The sequence below is a fragment of the Podarcis filfolensis genome (assembly GCF_964270895.1).
Source record: "Podarcis filfolensis genome assembly, chromosome: 6".
Classification (NCBI taxonomy): domain Eukaryota; kingdom Metazoa; phylum Chordata; class Lepidosauria; order Squamata; family Lacertidae; genus Podarcis; species Podarcis filfolensis.
The window spans coordinates 18,243,936-18,267,379 of record NC_139609.1 but is presented as its reverse complement, the minus strand read 5'-3'; the positions used below and the strand labels follow the sequence as shown (position 1 = coordinate 18,267,379).

General features: G+C 44.9%; 1 protein-coding gene across 9 annotated transcripts in view; it reads left to right on the top strand.

Annotated features, from left to right (window-relative positions):
- Positions 1-4,525: 4,525 nt before the first annotated feature.
- The window catches only part of KCNT2 (potassium sodium-activated channel subfamily T member 2), a 217,809-nt gene continuing 198,890 nt past the window's right edge, over positions 4,526-23,444 (top strand). For 4 of the 9 annotated variants that reach the window (XM_083620256.1, XM_083620252.1, XM_083620253.1 and 1 more), the window contains exon 1: positions 4,526-5,074. In XM_083620256.1, the coding sequence (XP_083476382.1) occupies positions 4,980-5,074 (95 nt within the window). In that variant the 5' untranslated portion in view covers positions 4,526-4,979. The remainder of the gene's footprint in view (positions 5,075-23,444) is intronic. The other 5 variants (XM_083620255.1, XM_083620250.1, XM_083620247.1 and 2 more) reach the window with 2 other exon arrangements.

Genomic DNA, 23,444 nt, shown 5'->3' with positions numbered 1-23,444 from the left:
CGCTTCTGGCAAACCAGAGCAGCACACGGAAATGCCGTTTACCTTCCCGCGGGAGCAGTACCTATTGATCTACTTGCACTCTGACGTGCTTTCGAACTGCTGGGTTGGCAGGAGCAGGGACCGAGCAACGGGAGCTCACCCCGTTGCGGGGATTCGAACCGCTGACCTTCTGATCAGCAAGTCCTAGGCTCTGTGGTTTAACCCACAGCGCCACCCGTGTCCGTGTTTGCTGGAGTACTGGGAAGTAAACATTGAATGGAAATTCACACAGATCTGCCCCCCTCTCTCTATCTCCCTCCCCCTCTCCTTTCCTCCTTAGTAAAATGGAAATTCTGGTACTAGAATGTACATTTCAACTTGCCTTTCAAACTGACACCCTCCAACTGGATACTCTTCCTTGGCAGAAAACAGAATAGGTTCAGATTTATCCAAGGGCAGGTAACAAATAAGTAGAAAAAGAAAGTAATGGCTGATAGTTCACCTCTAGCCTCAGCTATCTGACAAGACGAGGAGAAATTTCAAGCAACAAGGAAAGAAAAAACGATAAGAACTGGGTTGCAAAAACAGGTTTGTTTTCAAGAGAACATCTTGATTGAAAATATTGTTACCATGGAAGTAGCCAGATTAGACATTTAATTGTGCAAGAATCGAGAATAAGCCAACTCAGGGAACTAACTCATTTTGAAGCAACTTTGACAAGGGAATTAGAAGGTAAACACAATGCTATGAGTTTACAGGGTGCAGGGCACCCTAAATTCCTGGGTCCAATTAAAGTTAGGCTTAACAAGGTTGGGGGTTCCTGGATTAAGTTTATGTTAAGAAGCCAGGCCAGCTTGCTGATTTCCAGCTGAGTGTGGACCATTGGGGGACAAAGACCGGTCTCATATTTTAATGGGTCGTCCGGACATTCAATGTCAGATAGCAAGGGGTGTGTGGAGACCCTTCTCCAGCTTCTGTTAGGGGGCAGAGGCAAAAGGGGTTTAGGGTTTCTCTTGGGATGAGGTGGGCTGGAGGGAAATTGTTTCACTGGGTTGGCAGTGACAAAGAAGAAGGAGAGGAGCCCAGGGGAGCTGCCTGTGACAGGCTGCAACAAAGAGACAGAAGGCATGGCAGATTTATCTGTTCTGAGCCCTAGGTCTGCTGCACCTATGGGATAAACAAGAGGCCCTCTTGGAGTATGAATGCTTTAAATTCTCTTCATCTGTCTAGACACATTGTAAAAGTAAAGGTAAAGAAGAAGAGAAGAAGAGTTTGGATTTGATATCCCGCTTTATCACTACCCGAAAGAGTCTCAAAGCGGCTAACATTCTCCTTTCCCTTCCTCCCCCACAACAAACACTCTGTGAGGTGAGTGGGGCTGAGAGACTTCAAAGAAGTAAAGGTACCCCTGGACCATTAGGTCCAGTCGCGGATGACTCTGGGGTTGCCACACTCATCTCGCTCTATAGGCCGAGGCATTTTTCCACAGATAGCTTCCAAGTCATGTGGCCAACATGACTAAGCCACTTCTGGCAAACCAGACCAGCACACGGAAACGCCGTTTACCTCCCACCGGAGTGGTACCTATTTATCTACTTGCACTTTGACGTGCTTTCGAACTGCCAGGTTGGCAGGAGCAGGGACCGAGCAATGGGAGCTCACCCCGTCGCGGGGACTCGAACCACCGACCTTCTGATCAGCAAGCCCTAGGCTCTGTGGTTTAAACCACAGCGCCACCTGTGTCCCTTAGACACACATTGTAGATATGTGTAAATAAACCATATATCGTAAACACACCAGAGTCTTGGATGTGCCTCAGCTCCAAAGAATACACAGATCCTGGACCCCTGGAATCTGACCCCACTTGTGGAGATTGGGGTGGCTTGTAACCAGCGCTGCCAACTTGAAATACAATATATGGGGAGGCCCAGATGAGCCCCACCCCGCATAATCGATGACATGATGTGGTGCACGCATGCCATTTGAATAGAAAAGCCCATCAACTGGGGGGGGGGCAACCCCTTCAAATATTTTATTTGGGGACCGAAGGGAACTTGGCCCCTAGGAATTGGCTCCTACATGTGTAAAAATATATTGCTATGAGGTTTCTTGGGGGGAGCAGATCCCCCTAAATTCTTAAATTAGTAAATGTTATAATTTAGCTAATATTTGGAAAAGTAAGGGAAGATGCCAGGCACACTGTAAAAATACAGGATATTCCAGTTTTCCTGTTCAGGAAATCGTCTCACATAGGTGCCATTAAGAGACAAAGAGAGGAGAGCACCCAACCATTAAGGGTGATTGACAAGGCAAATACTTAATGGGCAGAGACAGAAGACAGAAGCAGGAGGTTGTCAGGGTTACGGGGGCCTGATGTTACCAAAGGGAAATGTGTCTTTTGCAGGTGGCTTTTGGAAGGGAGGTTGCCAGGGTTGGGGTGGTGGTGATGTAAATGGAAGGGGGAGTTGAGTAAAAACTTATTTCATAAAGACATTATATCCTCTGTAGTGCCTTAATTTTCTGAAGGAAACACAAACCCTGATTAAGTGCCAAGACTCCCAGCATCTAGGCAGAGATTGCGGTGGCCTGTAACAATATAGTCTCGTGTTTATCAAACAGTAAGATATTTTAAGTAAACAATGGGAATTCTACAAGGTGATTTGGGGAGAGAACAAGTACTGTTCTGTTTGAGCTACTGTGGGAAGGACTTGGCAGATAACATAAGAGCTAAATAAGCACTTCTCTGAAAGAGACCCAGTTTTAGAAATTGTTTATATAGTGTATGACTGCTGAAAGAACGAACAGGATTTATTGAACTAATATTTTCAGATGTTGAAAATGTGACAGAATGAATGCAGATTTCTATATTATGCAAAATGTCCAAGTTATTAGACTCAAGTTTCAGATATAAAATCAAATAACAAAGGTTAGGGTTGTTGTTGCTGTTGTTTAATTTGCTGCATTAACCTCTGTTGTTATATTGCCTTTGCTCCTTAAGGGAAAACAGCAACAGTTCTTGACAACCAGAGAATCCTTATTTAGAACATGGGTTATTGTGTAAGCAGATAAAGTGAAATATGCTTTATTGCAGAAACTGGCACAAGGCACAATGATTTCCTCCCCCACCCCGGTGGCATTTTTTCCCTATATACTTGAATTTTGCATTAGGGAAATTAAACAGTTCTTTATTTAAGGATTGTTGAGTTGTACGTAGAAACATATAAACGTATAAGTAGTTGAGTTTTGACTTGAATTTCAAAATTACTGTATGGCTCTCAGCAGCAACTCCTTTTCCAGAAGAACCATTTGTGACAGAGGCAAAGAAATGCACACATTTCTGCCGGGGAAGCTACTGTTCAAGGTACAGCAGAAAGGATATTTCGACTAAACATCAGGAAGAACTTCCTGACAGGAGGAGTTGTTCGACAGTGAAGCGGATTCCCTCGGGAGGTGGTGGACTTTCGTTCCTTGGAGATTTTAAAGCAGAGGTTGGATGGCCACCTTCCATGAATATTGAGATTCCTGCATTGTTGGTGTGTTATGTACTGAGTTGAATAGGATCCAAACTGCAGCAGTCTGATTGGTCCTAGAACAATAGGATCCAAAAGGCAGCAGTCTGATTGGTCCTAGAACAATAGGATCCAAAAGGCAGCAGTCTGATTGGTCCTAGAACAATAGGATCCAAAAGGCAGCAGTCTGATTGGTCCTAGAACAATGCAGCAGTATGATTGGTTGGCAGGAACCACCCAATCATGCTCCAGATAGAAGTGAATCCACAACCTGATTGGCTTACAGTAGAATTCCGGAATTAGCCAATCATGTGCAGCCCATTGTGTAAATAATGTATATAAAGCAGATACTTTGAGGGGACATTCATTCATTCCTCCTCACCACTATGAGCTGAATAAAGAGCATGAAATCACTTTGCGACCCTGAGTATATTTCATGGTTTTTGGGCTGACGCCCGATATTCCTTCCAACTCTACAGTTCTATGATCCTACGAGCAAATTCAGTTTGAGAGGAGAGGGAAAAAAACCCCCTGCAAACTCATTAATTTGGACAAAACAAATTTTTTTTTTCCTTCCAGTAGCACCTTAAAGACCAACTAAGTTAGTTCTTGGTATGAGCTTTCGTGTGCATGCACACTTCTTCAGATACACATGCACACTTCTTCAGATACACATTTCGTGTGCATGCACACGAAAGCTCATACCAAGAACTAACTTAGTTGGTCTTTAAGGTGCTACTGGAAGGAAAAAAAAATTTTCTTTTGTTTTGACTATGGCAGACCAACACGGCTACCTATCTGTCATTAATTTGGGAATAATCTCAAAGAACTTAATGTAACTGGATGCAGGTTTATCCCGAGCGCATCTTTCAGACCCGCTCACCGGCTGCTTCTCCCCCAGCCACTTTGCTCAGTCCTGGCCTGCGCGAGGAAACCCCCTTCTGCCCTCCTTCGGCTAATGAAGCGAGGCTCGTTATTGGTGGACGGGCCGAGGTTCCCGCCGACGTCACCGACCTCCGCTTCCCCACCCGGGCGGTCGCCGATTGGCTGCGCTCTCAGCGGCATCTCCAAACGGCATTTGCATGGCTGGCTGGGGATGTGCTGGCAGAGGATAGGAGCGAGCAAGGCGAGCCTTTTGTTGTCGGCTGGAAGGAGCTGCGCGTGCCTCGGAAGGCGCTGCCCGGTTGGCTGAGACGCACGCGGGAGCGCGCGCGCGCGTTTCTCCCCCTCCTACTTTGCCTCCTGTTGCGATTTCAGACGCCCGGGCGGGGGAGCTGGAGGAGGGGGAGGGTCTCTCGCGCAGCAGGTGGCGGGGAGTTACAGCCTCACCTGTGGGAAAAAAGATAGAGCCCCGCAGCGCCCGCGGCGCCTCCTCTCCGCTCTCGGCTCCAAACGCGTCGCTGCTGCCGCCGTCTTGTCTGCTTGCTGGCTGCTGCTGCTGGTGGTACCTTGCAGCCTGGAGGGTTTATTTCCCTCTCTCCTAAAGGCAGGATGGTGGATCTGGAGAGCGAGGTCCCCCCGCTTCCTCCGAGGTACAGGTTCCGGGATTTGTTGCTGGGCGATCAGGGATGGCAGAACGACGACAGGTGAGTTGGGGAAGAGGTGGAAGGGAGGCTGCTCCGAGGGGATGTTCCTCCAAACGAGGAAGATGCCCCTGTTGACTTTTGCCCTTTGTTTGCAGCACGCATCGCCTGGAGATGCAATGATGCTGGGATGCAGCGTTCCTCTTGCAACCCCGTCTGTCCGTACGTGCGAGGGCTTGCTTGCATGCGTGCCCGCAGCTGCACCCGCACGTTTCTCGTGCGTATGCACAACGGCTCGCGTGTTCTTGCTGAGGGGGTTTATTTCCTTAGGCTGGCGGCGGCGCCCTGATGTTTATCAGCTCCTCGAAGTTGCCCGCGGCATTTCAGTGTCACTTGAGCCGGCGCCAGCCCTTTGTACCTGTTACTCTTCCGTGCGCGCACACGCATTTGTGCCCGTCTTGCAGACCCGTGTAAAGTCTAGCCTACTGCTGTTGTGTGTCTGTGTGTATGACTACACACACACACAACCCGGCAGTGTGATAGGGCTGTTATCCCACACTAATCTTCTTCCTTATCTGTGGACGCTACATTTCCTACCACCCTTCATGATATATGTCTGTACCTTTACCTTATGTCTGAGGATACACACATGCCCATCAGTACTTCGCAATTCATGCAGGAGATTATCTGCCTCTGATGTGTGTGAGATCCCTGAAGTGTTTACCCAGGCTGGCTTTCCCTTTGGAGGAAAGGATGAAACTACTAGCAGTGATTTCCCCCCTTCTCCCTCTCCCTTTCTCTCCGTCAGCTTGTGCCATCTGAAGCCCAGTGCCCTTGTTGAGCACTGCTCCTTCTGTATCACGTGCCCCTTATATTGGGAGAGATGTCTAATAATAAATGCATTGCTTCCATATATGACATGGTGATTGACACTTGTCAGCTCAGATTGCGATGCACTTCTAAAAACATGGTGTATTTGTTCCACATTGCACTGATGATGAATCCCGACCTCAGGCTGGTGGGTACTCTTCTGGCCAGGTTGTGAGAAATTTCTAAAAACGAAAAGTCCATTTTACAAGCTTCTGTCTCTTAAAGCACATTCTGCTCTTATATGGGGCGTCAGTGGTCTTCTGCCAAGTGGATGATAAAGTCCACACCTGTTTTGCTCCAGCAGTCCTGCAGCACTCAGGTGTGCCAAGTCCCTTGCAAATTTCTCCTTAGGGTCTTAAAAAAGAAATGGTATTGATCACAAGAATATCTTTCTCCAGGACCCATATTTTAAGAATGGGTTCTTCTTGCCTACTTTCCCTGATGGGGCTGAGCTACCTTGTCTCAGGTGTTAGATATCCTATGAATGCTGTGCTGTGGTGGAATCTTTTTACAGTGATCACTGAAATTCAGAATGGGGGGGGGGGGAAATGTCTTGGTGGATGCTGATTGCGAACAATCTTGCCAGTGTTCCTTGAAACCTGCATGGATTCCTTTTTGCTTGAGTGGAATAGGTCAGAAAGTCATGGCACTAGAACGAACATCTAATCCCACTCCTGACCTGACTGATACATGAAACCCAGCACTATTGCATCCGTGTACAATCAGAGAATATTCCTAACCAAGTGAGATGGACAACCAAGATACTGTCCCAAAAATTTGTGCAGCAGATCTCTCTGACCCCCCCCCCCCATTTTACCTTTTCGTTTATATTTTATGTAAGATGGAATAAAATAATAAAAGGGAGAAAATATGCATCAGAATTAAAGCAAACCAGAAGGCAAATTGTAGGCAAATTGTGTTACTATCAGTACGATCCTATAAAATATCTCCTTGGATGGAAGTCCCATTATGTACAATGAGACTTACTCCCAGGTATGTGGGTATAGGTTTGCAGCCTGAAAGGCAGTTTTGAAATCCAATCGTATAGCTAAATTAAAAAGAGAGAGACCACTCTGTATATGGTAAGTGGAATCTAGAAGTTAGAAGGGACCCCAAGGACTTTTTAGAAATCTGGTCCAACCCTCTGCAATGCAGGAATCTCAACATAGAATCATGAAATTATAGAGTTGCCTGTGCCAGTTGGCCAAGTTTGTCAGGTATTGCAGTTCCTTAACCTCTGACTGCTGGTGGGAATGTGAATGATTTAAGACCATCCCAAATATGTTGGTTGTTGTAAAACAACTGATACTATAGAGATCCTTTTTTTGTAACTCTGAGCTCCGAGCTGCAGAGGGGAGCAAGGAATTGTTCCTGGTCTTCCTTGTGTTTCTGGAAAAAAAAGACATTTTGAGTTGGCTACCCAGGCGAGACAAAATTTGTGGATCCCTGGTGATGCCGCTGCGTCATACAATGTTTTAAGTTAGATATTATGAGGAAGAGGGGCAGAAAAGACATGAATCAGGAACAGGAGCAGCTATGTCTCTTGACTCTAAGTGAGGGAACAGGAGTATTGAAGAGATAAAAGCAAATTGTTTGCCATTAAACGGAAGAGCTCTTTCTAAGGGAGGCCAACATGGCTCTCTCACGCCTACCATTTTTATGGTCGGCAAACCACTTTTGTTGTAAAAAGTGCACATATGGTTCTGGCTGCATCATTAAAACTGATTGCTGGCAAATGAAAGTTAAAGAAAGGAAGCACTGCTGCTTTTAAGGAGTCTTTATAGGTGTTCATAGTGTTTTGTTTAAGTTGTAGCGTGAAAGTGACAGCAGTGCATTCTTGTACACTCCGTGCTAGATTTATCAAGCAGCACTTCTTCTCAAAACAAGATGCTTCAGTAAAGGACACTTTCTGAAGATCACAGGTGTTGGTGCACTACTGTACAGAAGCACGTAGCATTTAATTTGCTAAAATTGCATGGCCAATATCTGAGAGCAGAGATTTGGACTACTGTAATTGTTGAGCTGAAATGGGGGCCACTGTAGTATGTCCGCTTGGGGCACATCTGTTGGTCAAATTGCAAGTTCAGGTAATTAAGATGTAACGTGATGAGTTTTCATCCAGCAATTTCATATGCTTATGAAAAAGAAAAACAAGGCAGATGAGCAAACCAATCCTTATAAATAGCTGTGACATTGCCGTGTTTGCACCTGTTTGTGCATCCTAATGAGTTTTCTGTAGCACGCCTTGCCCTGAACTTAAGAACACTGGAAACTGCCTTGTACCAGATCAGGCTATTTGCCCATCCACTCCAGTATTGTAAACTCTGATTGGCAGAGGCCTTTAATATATTTTGCCATTTGATTCTTCTAGCAGGACATGCCAGTTATGAACCTGAACCTCATTTTCCTAAACATCTAGGACTCCGCTACATGGGTAAAGAAAAAGTGTTTTAGATGCGTTATAACACTGTGACACCGGATGGCGCTGTCGAGTCCCATCTTTGGCCAACGTGATTTCCCTTTGGAAGTTTAGAATGTGTTTTTCTGAAACTTTTTTTTTAATGTGTATAGATCCAGCCCTAGTCTACTGCTGCTCTATAATCCTTCTCCAGAATAAATCCATGCAACTCTGCACCTCTAAGCCTACTGAGGCTTCCAGAGACAATACTTGGCTGCTACCACACCTACTTTGAAATATTCTTTTCAGAAATAAGGCTGCAATCGTAATCATGTTGACTCAGAAGTAAGTCCTCGTGAATTCAATGGGGCTTAACTCTCAAGTAAGTAGGGTTAGGATTGTAGCCTTAGTTTGTTTCATGAGAACATTGATTTTCAGTGATGTTAAATGGATGGTTCATGTTTGATAGGTGCATATCACTCCTGTGCTATTGTGAAGTTTTTATAACCTCATATGAACTTGTTCTTGCATCTGGTTTCCACATGCATTTCCATCACTAGGTTACTCATCGCCATATCATTTGTATGAGAATGTATAAGCAGACATCACACGAAAAAGTATTTACGATGTGAGCTGATATGAATACTCTATCCATGCATGTGCAAATTGATGCTTTTGTGCTCCCATAATCAATTGATGAATATGCATATGTGAATCAGTACTTGGCCACACTGTATTGCTGAATCCAGCTTTTCCCGACCTTGGCTCGCCAGTTGTTGTTGAACTACAACTCCCATTGGCTGCAGCCAGCATGGTCCAATGGTCAGGTATGATGGGACTTGTAGTTTAACAGAATCAAAGGACCAAAGGTAGAGAAGTGCTGGCCTAATTGAGCAATACTATGCAGCAAACATCTGTGTGCCTACTGCTGCTCTGTTTCAGCAATGAGAGTGGGTGCTTCTGCTGCTCCCCTTGATGGCTAGTTAAACCACAGGTGGATACGTTTAAGGATTTGTAAGAAGTTGGGGCCAAATTTCATGTTGGTTAATACCTCTATTAGGTGCAGTATTTCCATTCCAAACAATCAAAGGCTTTGAGGATGTCCTGGGACATGATCATCAGTGGGAGTTTGGTTGTTTTGCTGTGTTCAACCAGATTCTGCAACTTCCTAATGGAGACTGTTATGTTGCAACCAGGGACAAAGCCAGCTTGGTCTGGGGCTATCAATTTGTGTAGGAAGCTTTTTAGTCAGTTAGCCAAGATTGATGCGAATATCTTGTAGTCTTGATTTATCAGTGAGATTGGGCGGTATGATTCTATTTTGAGGCTATCTTTCAGAGGCTTGGGGGTAGAGACTATTTTGGAGGAGGTCCAAGTTTTCGGGATGGAGGCCGCTATGATAATGTGGGTCATGTACGGTATAAGGATTTCTTTGAATTTCTTGTAGAATTCTGCTGTAAAGCCATCCAGGCATGGAGCTTTGTGTGGTTTCAGGTTTTTGAGGACCATCTCTATTTCCCCTGGGGTGACAGGACTCTCCACGAATTCTTGCTCCTCTGCAGTTAAGGTTGGCATGGTCAGCCCTGCTAGGAAATTTTAAATTTCCTGCTCAGATGGGTTGCGGGAGGTGTATAGATTGGAGTAAAATTTACTAAGGTTATTTCTTTGGATGAAAATGTAATACTGCCATCTTTTTTGGTGATGCAGTGCATAGGTAGGTAAATTGTGACCCAGAGGCCACATGCAACTCCAGCCTCAATTTATGCAGCTCCCTTCTGAAGTGTGATGAAGTGTGATGGCCTGGGATTCGGACTCAGAGGCTGAACCTGAGGAATCCCAGCCCGCATAGGAGTCCCCGCCTCCAGAACCAGCTGAGTCTGCTCTGGCCCCTGAGGTGATGGAGGACCCATTGCCTGCAGGTGCTCAACTCTCAGCCCCGTCAAGGGAAGAGGAGGTTGCCTCTGGGTCTGGTAACCCTCCAGCCTCTGCTGAGCTACAGAGGCTCAGGGCAGAGAGGCGGAGGGAACTAAGTTCCTGCAGGAGGACTGCTCGCCTCCAGGCCAGGAGAGGCGAGTCACCTGTGGACCGGGGCTGCCCTATGCCTCGGGGCAGATAAAAGCCAGCCAGCCCCAGTCCCAAGTTGCGGGAGCAATGTTGTTGCTAGCCTGTTCCTGCCTGCACCCTGTCCTGCTCTACTGCCAGAGTTCCTGACCCCACCCGACTCCCCGCCTTGGACCCATCTACAGCTTTGACAGACAGCCTCCATACCGCATCATCGACCTTGGACTGGACTCGGACCTCACCTCGGTTAGCCCCTGGGACCACACATGAAGAAGTTTCCATCCCACCAAAGTTCATTTCTTCCTGTCCATTTCCCCCTTTCTTTTTCCTTGTGTTTTAACATGTGTTCACTAGCCCTCTCCCTCACAACAAAACACATTTCTACACGGCTTCAGAACAAGTAGAAGGGGCAGCATTTTATTTGCTACAAAGAAATTGATTCCTTTTTGCTCCCCTTCCCACCCTTATTGTTTGCCTGGGAGAACAGAAGTCTTTTCTTAAGCCAAGAACAAATAGGTAGGGTTCTGCTATGTTTGTCTCTGTTATGAAAGTAATTCCTTTCACTGGCTTTCAAGAACAGCAGATATATTTGGGTAGAGAAAAAGGTGTGCTTATTTGCAAAGCCATCAGTCCAAATGGAGTTTCCTTCCAAGCAGATCTGCCTGGAATTGGCAATTCTAATCTGATGTTTACCACTGAAGCAAAGTGGTCTTAATTCTGGATTAGTTAACCTAAAAGAATGTTGTCATTGGTTATGGCTTTGCCTATGGCTGGTATGCAGTCCCTGACCGATTCCCCCAAGGGAATATGGCTTTCGCTGGGGAAAAAAGGGTTCCCACTGGATGCTTTAAAGTTTAGACACTCCCTGTCAGTATCACTTCAGAGGTCTGTATTTCTCTCTATTCAGTAAAGGTAAAGAGACCTCTGACTGTTAGGTCCAATCGCAGATGACTCTGGGGTTGTGGCGCTCATCTTGCTTTACTGACTGAGGGAGCAGGCGTACAGCTTCCGGGTCATGTGGCCAGCATGACTAAGCCGCTTTCTGGCAAACCAGAGCAGCACACGGAAATGCTGTTTACCTTCCTGCCGGAGCAGTACCTATTTATCTACTTGCACTTTGACGTGTTTTGAACTGCTAGGTTGGCAGGAGCAGGGACCGAGCAACGGGAGCTCACCCCGTCGCAGGGGTTTGAACTAAGAAGCTTAATTAAAACGTCTGCTTCAAACCTTATTTCTGCTTAAACTAATTCCTCCTAGAATGGCTATTTGTTCTGCTAGGCCAGTAAAGCACTTACAGCCCCTTCCCGGATCTTTTACTTCCCTTCAGGGAAATAAACTGAATTGCCCTGCCTAGCAACTCCCTAACCACCCAAGCTAATCCCTAGCCGAGCTATTTCTTAGCCCTATAAATCCTATCCAGGCTCTAACCAAGTCCTATCTGACAGTTTAGCTGTCAGGTGCTAACTTTCCACTCCCTCTTGATTGGTTGACACTCTTGCCAGCCCTGATTGGCTTCTGGGTCTGCAGGAGGATGACCCAAGGTCTGATGGTCACAGATAGGGTCTGGGGAATGAGAAACTAGGAACCCAGGAATAGTTTGACCCAGAAGAGTGTCCCAGCAGACTGGGAGGAAGAGACTTGGATCCCAGGGTGGGGCCTAGCAGGGTGTCAGAGGAGTGCTCAGCTCACATGGCACAGGATATCCAAAGCCTGATGTCTCCCAATGTGGAGTTGCATCTGGCTTCTCCCCCTCTCAACAAGGTGGCCTCCCTTCTTGGTGAGGCATCTGGGTAAAGGTCTAGCATTGAGCCATCTGTCTCCAAGGTCATGGCAGCATCAGCCCTGCATCACAGAAGCAGCCTCTGCAGAGGAAGAGTTGTTTGCTTGCCTAGTCCTGGGCTCAGGACATGAACCACGCAAATGGATGTCCCTGTCCTGCTCTTCCAAAGAAGGGGGGACATTCCTAGTGTTGCATCAACATCTTGGCTACGCCTAGCGTTGTCTTGTTGTACTCCACCATGCGTCACCTGCTTGTAGCCTGTCGCCCTATGTTGGGACACTATAGCATGGGTGGCACTGTGGTCTAAACCACTGAGCCTCTTGGGCTTGCCGATCAGAAGGTCAGCGGTTCGGTAATCCCCATTACGGGGTGAGCTCCCGTTGCTCTGTCCCAGCTCCTGCCCAGCTCCAGCAGTTCGAAAGCATGCCAGTGCAAGTAGATAAATAGGTACCACTGCAGCGGGAAGGCAAACGGCATTTCTGTGCACTCTGACTTCTGTCACAGTGTTCCATTGCACCAGAAACGGTTTAGTCATGCTGGCTACATGACCCAGAAAGCTGTCTGTGGACAAGCAAGATGAGTGCCACAACCCCATAGTCGCCTTTGACTGGACTTAAGTGTCCAGGGGTCCTTTACCTTCACCTTTTAGTGCTTTGCTCAATAATGTTTTCAAACTTCCAGATGTGGTTACGAGTCCAGTTTCCAGTCCAAGGAGAAGAGCCAAGACAGGCACCAACTTTTCCCCATCAGCAAGTGATCAGTACTTTCAAGGGTGATGGCACACATAAATTGTGCAGGAGCTTTTCATGTGTGCCCACGGCTCCTGCGTAAGTCTCCCCTTTCATGCAGAAAGTTTCTGTATCTGCTGCTGGAAGCCAGAATTTGGGAAGCATGGATTGTGAACCTTTTGTGGAGCTGCCATTGGATGAACTCGACTAGAGTATCTCTAGGGAATCAGAAGAAAATTAAATATTTTCTCCTTGAAATACTTTGGTTGGTATTTATGGGAATGTCTGACTTCTTGTGCTTGAAATAGCTACAATGGTTCATTATCTTAAGCAGAAATTGAAAATATTCACTTGGCATTTTAGCTTAAATGGAGAATGAAAGAGAGTTCACAGATCTGAATTGCAAAAGACTGTGCCAATTAGGTAAATCACTTTTTGTTTTTTGCTGTGACATTAGCACTTATGTGGATGACTAGTGTGTACATATTTTCATAGAAACATTATTGCTCTTGGGGAAATTTTTGGTTACATTGCCATAGAAACTGTCAGCCCTCACTGATAGGAAATATTTAATGAAGAAGGATTGCATAACCTAGTGGTCCCTCGAGAGGCAGACAACTCTTTTGCTGTGCTTTGGCCAACACTGATTTATTTGGAGAATGATAATAACACAAATGTGTCACTGGCAAATATGATGCCTTTCTGCCCCTTTTGTAAAGGATCATATGTGCACGTGGCTATAGAATTGCTCCAGTTCCTCTCTGTTCCTCTGGGCTGCTGTTAATAGAATACAATATTCATTTCTCACATTTATTCCTTGTTCCTCTGCCTTCTGCCTTCACTGTTTTCCCTGTTGCTTTCTAAAGTGTAATGCACATTATGACGCTATATTAATAATCTTCTCTTTGTGCTAAGGACTTGTCTGTGTGGGCCATTTGGCGGTAGGGTGAGAGTTGGGAATTGATAAGTGGACTGGTTCCACTTATGTGGAACTGATCATAGTGCAGATGCTACAGGGTGCACACTTCATCTAGTGATGCCTGCTTGGAGCTGTCCAATAACCCTTGGTTCATGCTTTCCTGGGGACTCTTTGCTCATGTTGTTGTTGTTTAGTCATGTCCGACTCTTCGTGACCCCATGGACCAGAGCACACCAGGCACTCCTGTCTTCCACTGCCTCCCACACTTTGGTCAAACTCATGCTGGTAGCTTCGAGAACACAGTCCAACCATCTCGTCCTCTGTCGTCCCCTTCTCCTTGTGCCCTCCATCTTTCCCAACATCAGGGTCCTTTCCAGGCAGTCTTTTCTTCTCATGAGGTGGCTAAAGCACTGGAGCCTCAGCTTTAGGATCTGTCCTTCCAGTGAGCACTCAGGGCTTATTTCCTTCAGAATGGAGAGGTTTGATCTTCTTGCAGTCCATGGGACTCTCAAGAGTCTCCTCCAACACCATAATTCAAAAGCATCAATTCTTCGGCGATCAGCCTTCTTTATGGTCCAGCTCTCACTTCCATACATCACTACTGGGAAAACCATAGGTTTAACTATACGGACCTTTGTTGTCAAGGTGATGTCTCTGCTTTTTAAGATGCTGTCTAGGTTTGTCATTGCTTTTCTCCCAAGAAGCAGGTGTCTTTGTTCATACCTACGCAATTAAGTGTGGTGTGGAGAAGTTTCAGGTGTGATTTAGGGGACCTCAAATGCTTTGTTGTCTGAGGCAGAGGGGGAAATGCACTCCCCATCCCAGAAAATTAAATAGCATAATACCCAGGCTGGTCAAATTATTTTGATACCTCTGGCATTTACACACAGAACAGTGAAAAGCTTCCCACTGGATTTTCCTATGTGAAGAGGAGAAGGGAAGATGGGCAGAAGGGGTGCTTACAACCGAATAATAACACTCTAAACTTTGCTTTTTAGGGGGGTGGGGTGGAAAGTATGGGGAGCCATACTGGCCAAGAACCCCCCCCAGTATTGCTTAGAAATGTAGGCAAATTGCCTGTATCTTCTCTACGCACTGCATGTGACCAGAAGTGCACTTGTTGAAATTTTTATAAATAACTGTACTATTATAGTAAAGTTAAGCAGCTCTTCAGCCTGATTTTTGCAAAAATCACATTACTTAAAAAGATTTCTCGGTGGTATTGCGTGGTTCGTGTCATCAGAACAAATTAGATGTGGCAAAACTACAAGACTTGAAGGAGAGCCACTCAGCTTGGCGAACCAACTGATAAACCTTAGTGCGTTCTAGTGCTGAGATATGGTGGTGTTCATTCTTTCTTTTGTTATAAGAAAGCCTGGGGAAAGGGTGGAGCAGGAGCAGGAGCTAGGAGGCCTGTATAAGCTAGGAGGGCTATATGAAGAACTTGCCCGGAGCTCAGCAGTTTGCAACATAATGCTATGCTTGCTTACCTGGAAGAAAACCAGGCTAAGTTGAATTTGATTGCTCCCGACTAAGTGTTTAGAATTTCAGTGTAATGAACAAGAGCAGCTTATAGAGTATTTTGGGGTGTGGAGAGAGGGGCTTCTTCAGTTCCGCCAAATTCATATTTGTGTGTGTGACGACATTTGGCTATTAGCAAGTACATAACTGAGCACATTTCAGTAAAGAATAGCGTTTTAAACAGAACAAAGTGCAAAACTGGTGTGAGGACAACTGAAAGAATTTAGCTTTGGCAAGGTTGTTTTTGTGAGTTACGAACATATTTTACCAGCAGACTTTTCAGTTGGGCACATATGCTTTAAGGATGTAATTTCCAGCCCATAATACATAGGGCTATTGAATACTTCGCTCACTCAGTAGATCATGTGTGCATTTTTTAGAACAGGGGTTTCAAACCAGATGTTGCTCCACCCTCCCCAATCATTGGCTGTGCTGTCAGGTCTGCTGGGAGTTGGAATCCAACAACATCTGCAGGGCCACAGGTTGTTAAGTATAGGTGGTTTAATTGACACTGAAATGAGAATGTCGAAATTTGTCTTGGTGAAACGGTGTAAACATGGTGATTTTCCATGAAGCAATATTGAAAGCAAGAAGAGCTCTCTCTGAGCTGCAACTAGTTAATGATTACCTGTTGGTTGTTTTTCTACTCTGTGCTGATCATGTGAAGAAGGTATTGGGTTGCAAATTCGCCATCTCCAAAGGTGTGGTGTTTTTAGTGTCTCTGAATGCTTCAGGGAGAACAATGCTGTAAATGGCTCTCCAACAGCTGTATAGCTTAAGCCCAATGGAGGCTGGAATGGGGGAGAGACACAGTTTGAAGTTTCAGAATTTTCTTTTATTTCTAAGATGACGAGCTTATGCTGGACAGCACAAGACCTTGCATGGCTATTTTGGATTTCTCCTTTGATGTATTCCATTTTATTTTAAAGAGTTCTGCTAGTAAAATTTGAACAACATTTTTATGGGTCTGGACAATATTTCATTTCCAAAAGGAGTCAGCTTCAGTGAGATTTACTGCTGCGTTAGACCAAGCTGTAAGAAGAACTTACTTTCAAGTGAACTGGATGCTTAAGTTTGGTTCAAGCTAATTGCTAAGAGAAGCAAGAGGAGAAGAACATTGACTGGAAATCCTATTGTGATCTATGGCGTATGCCTTTGGTGCAGATTTGGGCTATATTGCTCCCACCTAATTGAATAGCTTATAATGATCAGCCATCCTATCCCAGCTATTCCATTTCCAGTATGAGACAGGATGATGATTTGAGGTCGGAAATACAATTCTGTTGCTAGAACCATAAGATAATGAGCAGCGATCACCTTCCACCTAATGCCGTGAGTGCTAAACCCCAAGGGGTATGTATAAATAGCTCTCCTACACAATTGGTGTCATTGTGGGAATATACTTGCACTTCATTAAAATTGCTCTTTTGCTTCTAATAGTCAGTATAACAAAAAAAGACCTCTGCCCCAATTATTTTACCATGAATATATTAAACCATTTCCAACTGTGTTTGTTAGATGTTTAGCTGGCATTTGTCAGTGACAACGGCAGTAATTCTTAATGAACTTCCCAGAAAGGGAATTGGACCACTACATTTGATCAGGCTGCAGATGTAAGAGAGTCTGGAATGTATTTTAGGTCATATTCTGTACAAGCAGGAGTGCAACGAGGGTTCCTGAGTCTGTGACGTGTCCCAGGTGAACTCTGCATCTCACTAGGGTTTGATTGTGAGCAGGCAAGGTTTTCTTCTGCAGAGAAAAGAGCTCCCCAAACATAGAAAGATGGTCTGCCTCCTGCAATGAAAAATCAACAGGAAGAAGTCTTCACCAAGAAGAGACAGGTCACCCAGGAGACTTACAGTAAATCAGAGGGACACTGTGATAGATGAAGTCCCCAGAAAGCATCAGCTGAGGGAGCTTTCTTGAGATATCTCCTGTCACAGGAGCTGCACAAGTCCAATTCCAACCTCTATAGGGCATTTTTGGATAGGCAGGTACTGCAATCCACCCAGGCATTGCTTATTGGGGAGGTGGTACTGTGGCTAACCATGCTTTATTGTTGCGGAGCACCTCAATAGGCTTGGATTTGTGTGTTGTCTCCCCTGTGGTGTGTTTTCATGGTTGCCTTTGGCTGCTGCTTGTTACTGACTTTCTGTTGGAACCTTGGGCCAAATAACCTGTTTGGAGGTGGAGAAACAGGAGCTGTAAGGAGAAGAACAGATGACTGGGTGCCTGAGAGGGACGTATCCAAGAGACAGAGGCAGCAGGATGCTCCTAATGCTGTGGGCTGACCATTAACGGTGGCTGTGTTGGTTGAAGTTTGGAGCTTCAGGCAACTCCCCAAGGTGATCCTGCACCCCTGTCACCTTTTACAGGCTGCAAGGTTAATGGGTGTCAAGTTCATGGGACTAGGGAATCATTTACCTATCCAGAGCATCCTAACTGGACCCATGAAGGTCAAGATCCCCTCACAGGTGGGGCTTGGTAGGGGACAATATGAATCCCCCTTCACACTGGGCTTGCTCAGTTACTTGCCTATATACAATAAGTAGTGCTGGTTTTGTATAAATAGAGGTGCCCAAACTCACCATGAATGCCTCCCTCGTTCTCTTATAATGGCAGTGGCGCCCACCTAAGAGGTGGCAGAGTTGAGTTCTGGTGAGTTCTGCCTGGAAAAAATAATCCTGGCATTAAATAGAAATTGTGTCCTGATATCTCCAGAGCATAGCTGTCAAGCGTCCCTTATTTGGCGGGACAGTCCCTTATTCCAGCGCCATGTCCCGCTGCTGTCCCTTATTGATGATGTCTCTTAAATAAGCTACTGAAGGTAATGGGGCCCTTTCTATGTCCAGCTTGCTTTGTCAACAACAAATTGTTGCTTTTTTTTGTGTTGAATATATGCTATATGGTAATTTATGGACCTAATAGGTATCTAAAGCCACATGGCAAGCAACAAAATATGTATTTTATAAAAGTAATTGTTGATCCCTTATTTTGGCTGCTGATCCCTTATTTTCGAGGCTGCTGGTCCCTTATTTTCAAATCTGTAAGTTGACAGCTATGCTCCAGAGCATACAATGAAAAACGATGGATTAGCTTAACATGGTTGGAGGGCTGCACAATTAATTAGTAGATGTTCATGTTTATCTTTCCTTTTACAAGCTCTGTTTTCCTACGGATGTAACCTTTTCAAAGCAATTTTCTCTTTGATATAACAGTGGGTCTATACCCGATTCAAATTCAGGAGCTGCATAACTAGACAAACATCGTGTAGAAGGGACATCTTGCTAAGAAGAGGCTGGGGGCTTGCCAGGTGTGTGTGACTTTGCTGCCCTTTGAAAATTGGCTCTTTATGCACACTTTAAGCTCCATTTGGTTTAACAGAGCTAATGTGCTCATAATTGTATTTTGTGCTGTGATCTTTTGTCTTCCCCCCCTCGGCACCAGTAAATGCGAGAAACTTTACCTTCTGCAAGTTCCCACACTCAGATATTGACATTTTGTTGCCCGTGGTGATACCAAGGCAAGGCTTGCCACAGAGATGAAAATCTTTGCAATGGATATTCAATACTTTGCCTGTGTGAAGCCTGAGCTATTTATTCAGCCCAAAATCCTGAAGTTGGTACCAACATTTAGGGAAAGCTGAACCAACATTTAGGGACAAGTCATCTTAAACAATCCTGAACAATTAACTGGTTAACTTTTTTTTTTTTTTTTACAATCCACAGATGCAAATGCACAAATGAATTATCTCATCTGAAGCTGCACATCTGTAGTATATGTTGGTTACTCCTTAGTTTAGGGCAGGTGATGAATGGCCATTTGCTTTTATTTTGGATATGCAAAAGCAAAATACATATGATTCCTTTTCCACTCTTCTAATACACGTTAGTGCTATAGAAGGGAAGAAATGGCACTGAGAGAAAATTGCATGTACAGGGATATGTGCCGACATGAACAGAGACAGCCAAAGCAAGCCTAAGTTACCTTTATTCAGGGATTTCACTTGCCCCCCCCTTCTTCTTTTGGGTTGCTAGGTCTTGGTACTGAAAGGAAAGTAGTTTAGAATAGGTCTAAGTCTCTGCTTGCCTCATCCTGCTCCTGCCACAACCAGTGTTAGAAACTCAGATATGCAAGCTAGATGCCAAATGGTTCCTTAAACCAAGGCTGCAGTCGCTAAAAGCGAATGTCTAGTTGCCATTTTTGCACAAGACGGCTCTAAAGTCTTATTTTTCAAATGATGGACTGGCTGCGATTGATTCTCAGTTGAACATCAGGCTAATTCAGATGACAACCTTGAGCTAGGTTAAGAGCTTTGAGAACTTAAAGAAGAGTCATTTGATCCAGGGACAGTCCACATATATATTGGAGTACCTCTTTTGGAGGTACTTAAAGGTAAAGGGACTCCTGACCATTAGGTCCAGTCGTGGCCGACTCTGGGGTTGCGGCGCTCATCTCACTTTATTGGCCAAGGGAGCCGGCGTACAGCTTCCGGGTCATGTGGCTAGCATGACTAAGCCGCTTCTGGTGAACCAGAGCAGTGCACGGAAACGCCGTTTACCTTTCCGCTGGAGTGGTACCTATTTATCTACTTGCACTTTGATGTGCTTTCGAACTGCTAGGTTGGCAGGAGCAGGGACCAAGCAACGGGAGCTCACCCCGGTGCGGGGATTCGAACCGCCGACCTTCTGATCAGCAAGTCCTAGGCTCTGTGGTTTAACCCACAGTGCCACCCGCGTCCCCAGTGTAAATTCTGCTAGCTGAGCCAGAGTGAGGGACTTCTACCACTTCACAGTCCCAGCTGAGCCCTGGCTCAGCCCTGAAAGTCCACGAACCACTGAATCCCGATCCTTTCATCTCTGGAGATCTTGACTTTGTATCGCACTGTTTGTCTTTCTTTTGCAGACTGTGTAATGCCTGTGTCTGCTAAGTAGCTGGACAGGGAGGGGATCAGAGTAGGTACTTGGGACAGAAACAAGGTTGTTGAAGAGTATCTTCAGATAGCTCATGTGAATAATATTTCACTCTGGAAAGTGAACGTTCCGCATAAGGAGGGCAAGGGTTCTGTGACTTAAATGGGCAAACTACTATCAATCCATAATAGTTGCTGGAAAGGGTACATTGCAAATTCACTTAGGGAATTCCCAATAAATGTGGTGATGACTACTAGCCTGAATAGCTTTTAAAAGGATTACTCAGATTCATAGAGGGTATGTCTGTTAATGACTGTTAGTGCTAAAATCACATCGGAGGCAGTGCACCTTTGACTAAAAAGAGGGTAGAAATGAGCCTCAAAGGGATAGCTCTCTCCATCTTCCTCGGCTTGTGAGCCTCCTAGGGCTTCTGGCTGGCCAATGCTGGAGCTTTTGGGCTGACCTCAGCAAGGTACACGTTGTATTTTTAGGTTCTTATGCACATGGCTGTAAAGTACAAACTGTCTTTACAAAAGAAAATGTATTATCCCCCTACCGGCATTGCGACTTGTTTAAAAGAGAGAGCAGGCTTTCTGTTTACATGCAAAATAGGCTAAGAGAAAAACAATATTATAAGCACCTGTTTGGGCGATAAAAAATAGCAAATGGTCTTGTAAATCACTTGGCAACAATAAAGAACCTGGAGGTATAAGTAAAGTATTCTGTAGGGGAGAAAACAGTACTAAAGGTGCAGAAAATAGTGGAAAGGTTTTGATTGTTTTGGCACTTGGGTACCGTAAACGCAGCTGGCTAGAAGAATAGCGGTAGACCTTAGAGGTTTGTTGTTTTGATAGTTGTCTAATGGTGGAAATTGCTTTCTGTTGCTTAAATTTTCATTTGAGCTACCCGAGCAGATTGGCAAAAGCTCATCCTAATTATGACTGATGCCAGCCTAGTGTTTTCCACTGGTATTTTTACTTGGGGATTTGGCACAGGTTTTTAACACATGGAGCTGCCCTAATATGGAAAGGTTCTTGTGTTCAATTCGCCTCTTTCCTCTGTTTAGTTTTCAGGATGCAGTGAACTGTAGAGCACTGGGAAATGGCAACAGTGGGCTCCACATACCCAGGCCTAATTGCCTGTGGCGAGTAAGAATTGCTGCCAAGCAGGGAAGCTTTTGTGTGTTCTTCCATTTTTTTTTTGAAACCGAGAAAATATTTGTGGGTTTGTCTCTCTCACTTCCCCACCCTTCAGGCCAGTGATGTGTTATGCAAATCTATGACTAGGTAGGTGGGCTAGTAAAAGGTGTTGTTGGCACAGCCTGCCTGTCCGTGAGGCTGGATGAAGCAATCACCTCAAGGTGGCAGGCTTAGGCAGCAGGGAGGGGCGGCAGATCTGGGGCCATGAGGTGTGTGCCGCTCAACTTCTCCTCTGCTCCCATGCCCCCTTTGCCTCCTTCTCTGGCCACCACCACCGCTGCTGCCTCTTCCAATGCCCCACCCTTTTTATTTGTGATTGAAGTTGTCATACCCTCCAACATTTCTTCAATAGGGATGTCCTATTCAGTAATGATGATGATGATGACGATGATGATAACAACTATTATTATTCTGGCGAAATTGACATACAAACTGCAAGACAAGGACAACTGTGACTTTAAAGAAGAATGGGAACTTTTTACAAACTACTTAAAAAAACAACAAAATGAATTGGACTCCTTGGCAGGTTTTGAATAAACATACACAAATTTATTGATTGTTAACATAATAGACAGATAATTCAAGGATCTTTACAATTTTACAATATGCGGAGAACAACACGTGTTGAAAAATCAGAGAGAGGAGCTGAGGGAAGTCTTGGGGGGGAGGGAGGGTTTTTCTTGGGGAGGGGGGAGGGAAAAATTGGGGAGGAATGAAGATGATATGTTTTTGATCATTTGTTATGCTGAAATTCTTAATAAAACTTTTTAAAACAACAAAAACTATTATTTAGGTAAAGGTAAAGAACCCCTTGATGGTTAAGTCCAGTCAAAGGCAACTATGCGGTTGTGGCGCTCATCTCACTTTCAGGCCGAGAGAGCCAGCGTTTGTCCACAGACAGCTTTCCAGGTCATGTGGCCAGAAAGACTAAATTGCTTCTGGCTCAACGGGACACTGTGACGGAAGCCAGAGCGCACGGAAACACCATTTACCTTCCTGCCACAGTGGTACCTATTTATCTACTTGCACTGGTATGCTTTAGAACTGCTAGGTTGGCAGGAGCTGGGACAGAGCAAAGGGAGCTCACCCTACTGTGGGGATTCGAACCACCAACCTTCTGATCGGCAAGCCTAAGAGGATTGGTGGTTTATACCCCGCCCATCTGACTGGGTTGCCCCAGCCACTCTGGGTGGCTTCCAACATATATAAAAACATAATAAAACATTAAACAGCAAAAAACTTCCCTATACAGGGCTGTCTTCAGATGTCTTCTGAAGGTTCTATAGTTACTTATCTCCTTGGCCTGCTATTTTATTGGCTTCACTTTTTTAGTCTCCATTCAGAGCTTTAGATTTAAGCAGGAAGTTTGTGAGGCTTGGAGGGTGGGAAATAGAATTGGACATGTATAGTGGGAGGGGGCACTTACACATAGCCAAATATATCCCCCCCAAAGAGGAAGCTAATTTGCAGATGGAAATTTTTATATATGTTTATCTCTCTGTTCCTACAAGTTATTAAGTGGGTTTTAGGAAACCTGTTTGTGAGCTGCCTTTTCTTTAAGTGAAGTGTCCTAATGCTGCAGGTGTTAAAATCAGGGAGCTACTTTGAAAATGTTTTAGTAGTCATAGTTTATAGAATTTTGCGATGCTATTCTATTAATTTAGTTTCTAATTAACTGAACTACATATGTTACAGTTATTATGTTGCTTCATCGTGCTGCTTTCTCTTGTATTAATATGCATTTTATTTCATGATTATTTAGGTTTGTGAGGGTTGCGTCCTAAAATGGGGTCTGTAAATAATGACAATGGTGATGAAAAGATTAGTATTCTCATGTAATATGTGGGGGCAGTCCCGAAGTCCTTAAGTGAGTACTTACTTTAAACTTTAAGAAGCCCCAAACTGCATTATTTGTTCTAACGGCTTTCATCTTGGCTGTAGCAAGATGGCAAGTCCATGTCTGGAAATTGGGCTTCCAGATAATTTAATGTGCTTGCATTTATTCAACATCCTATCCATCAATGGACCATGTGTGACAAGAAGG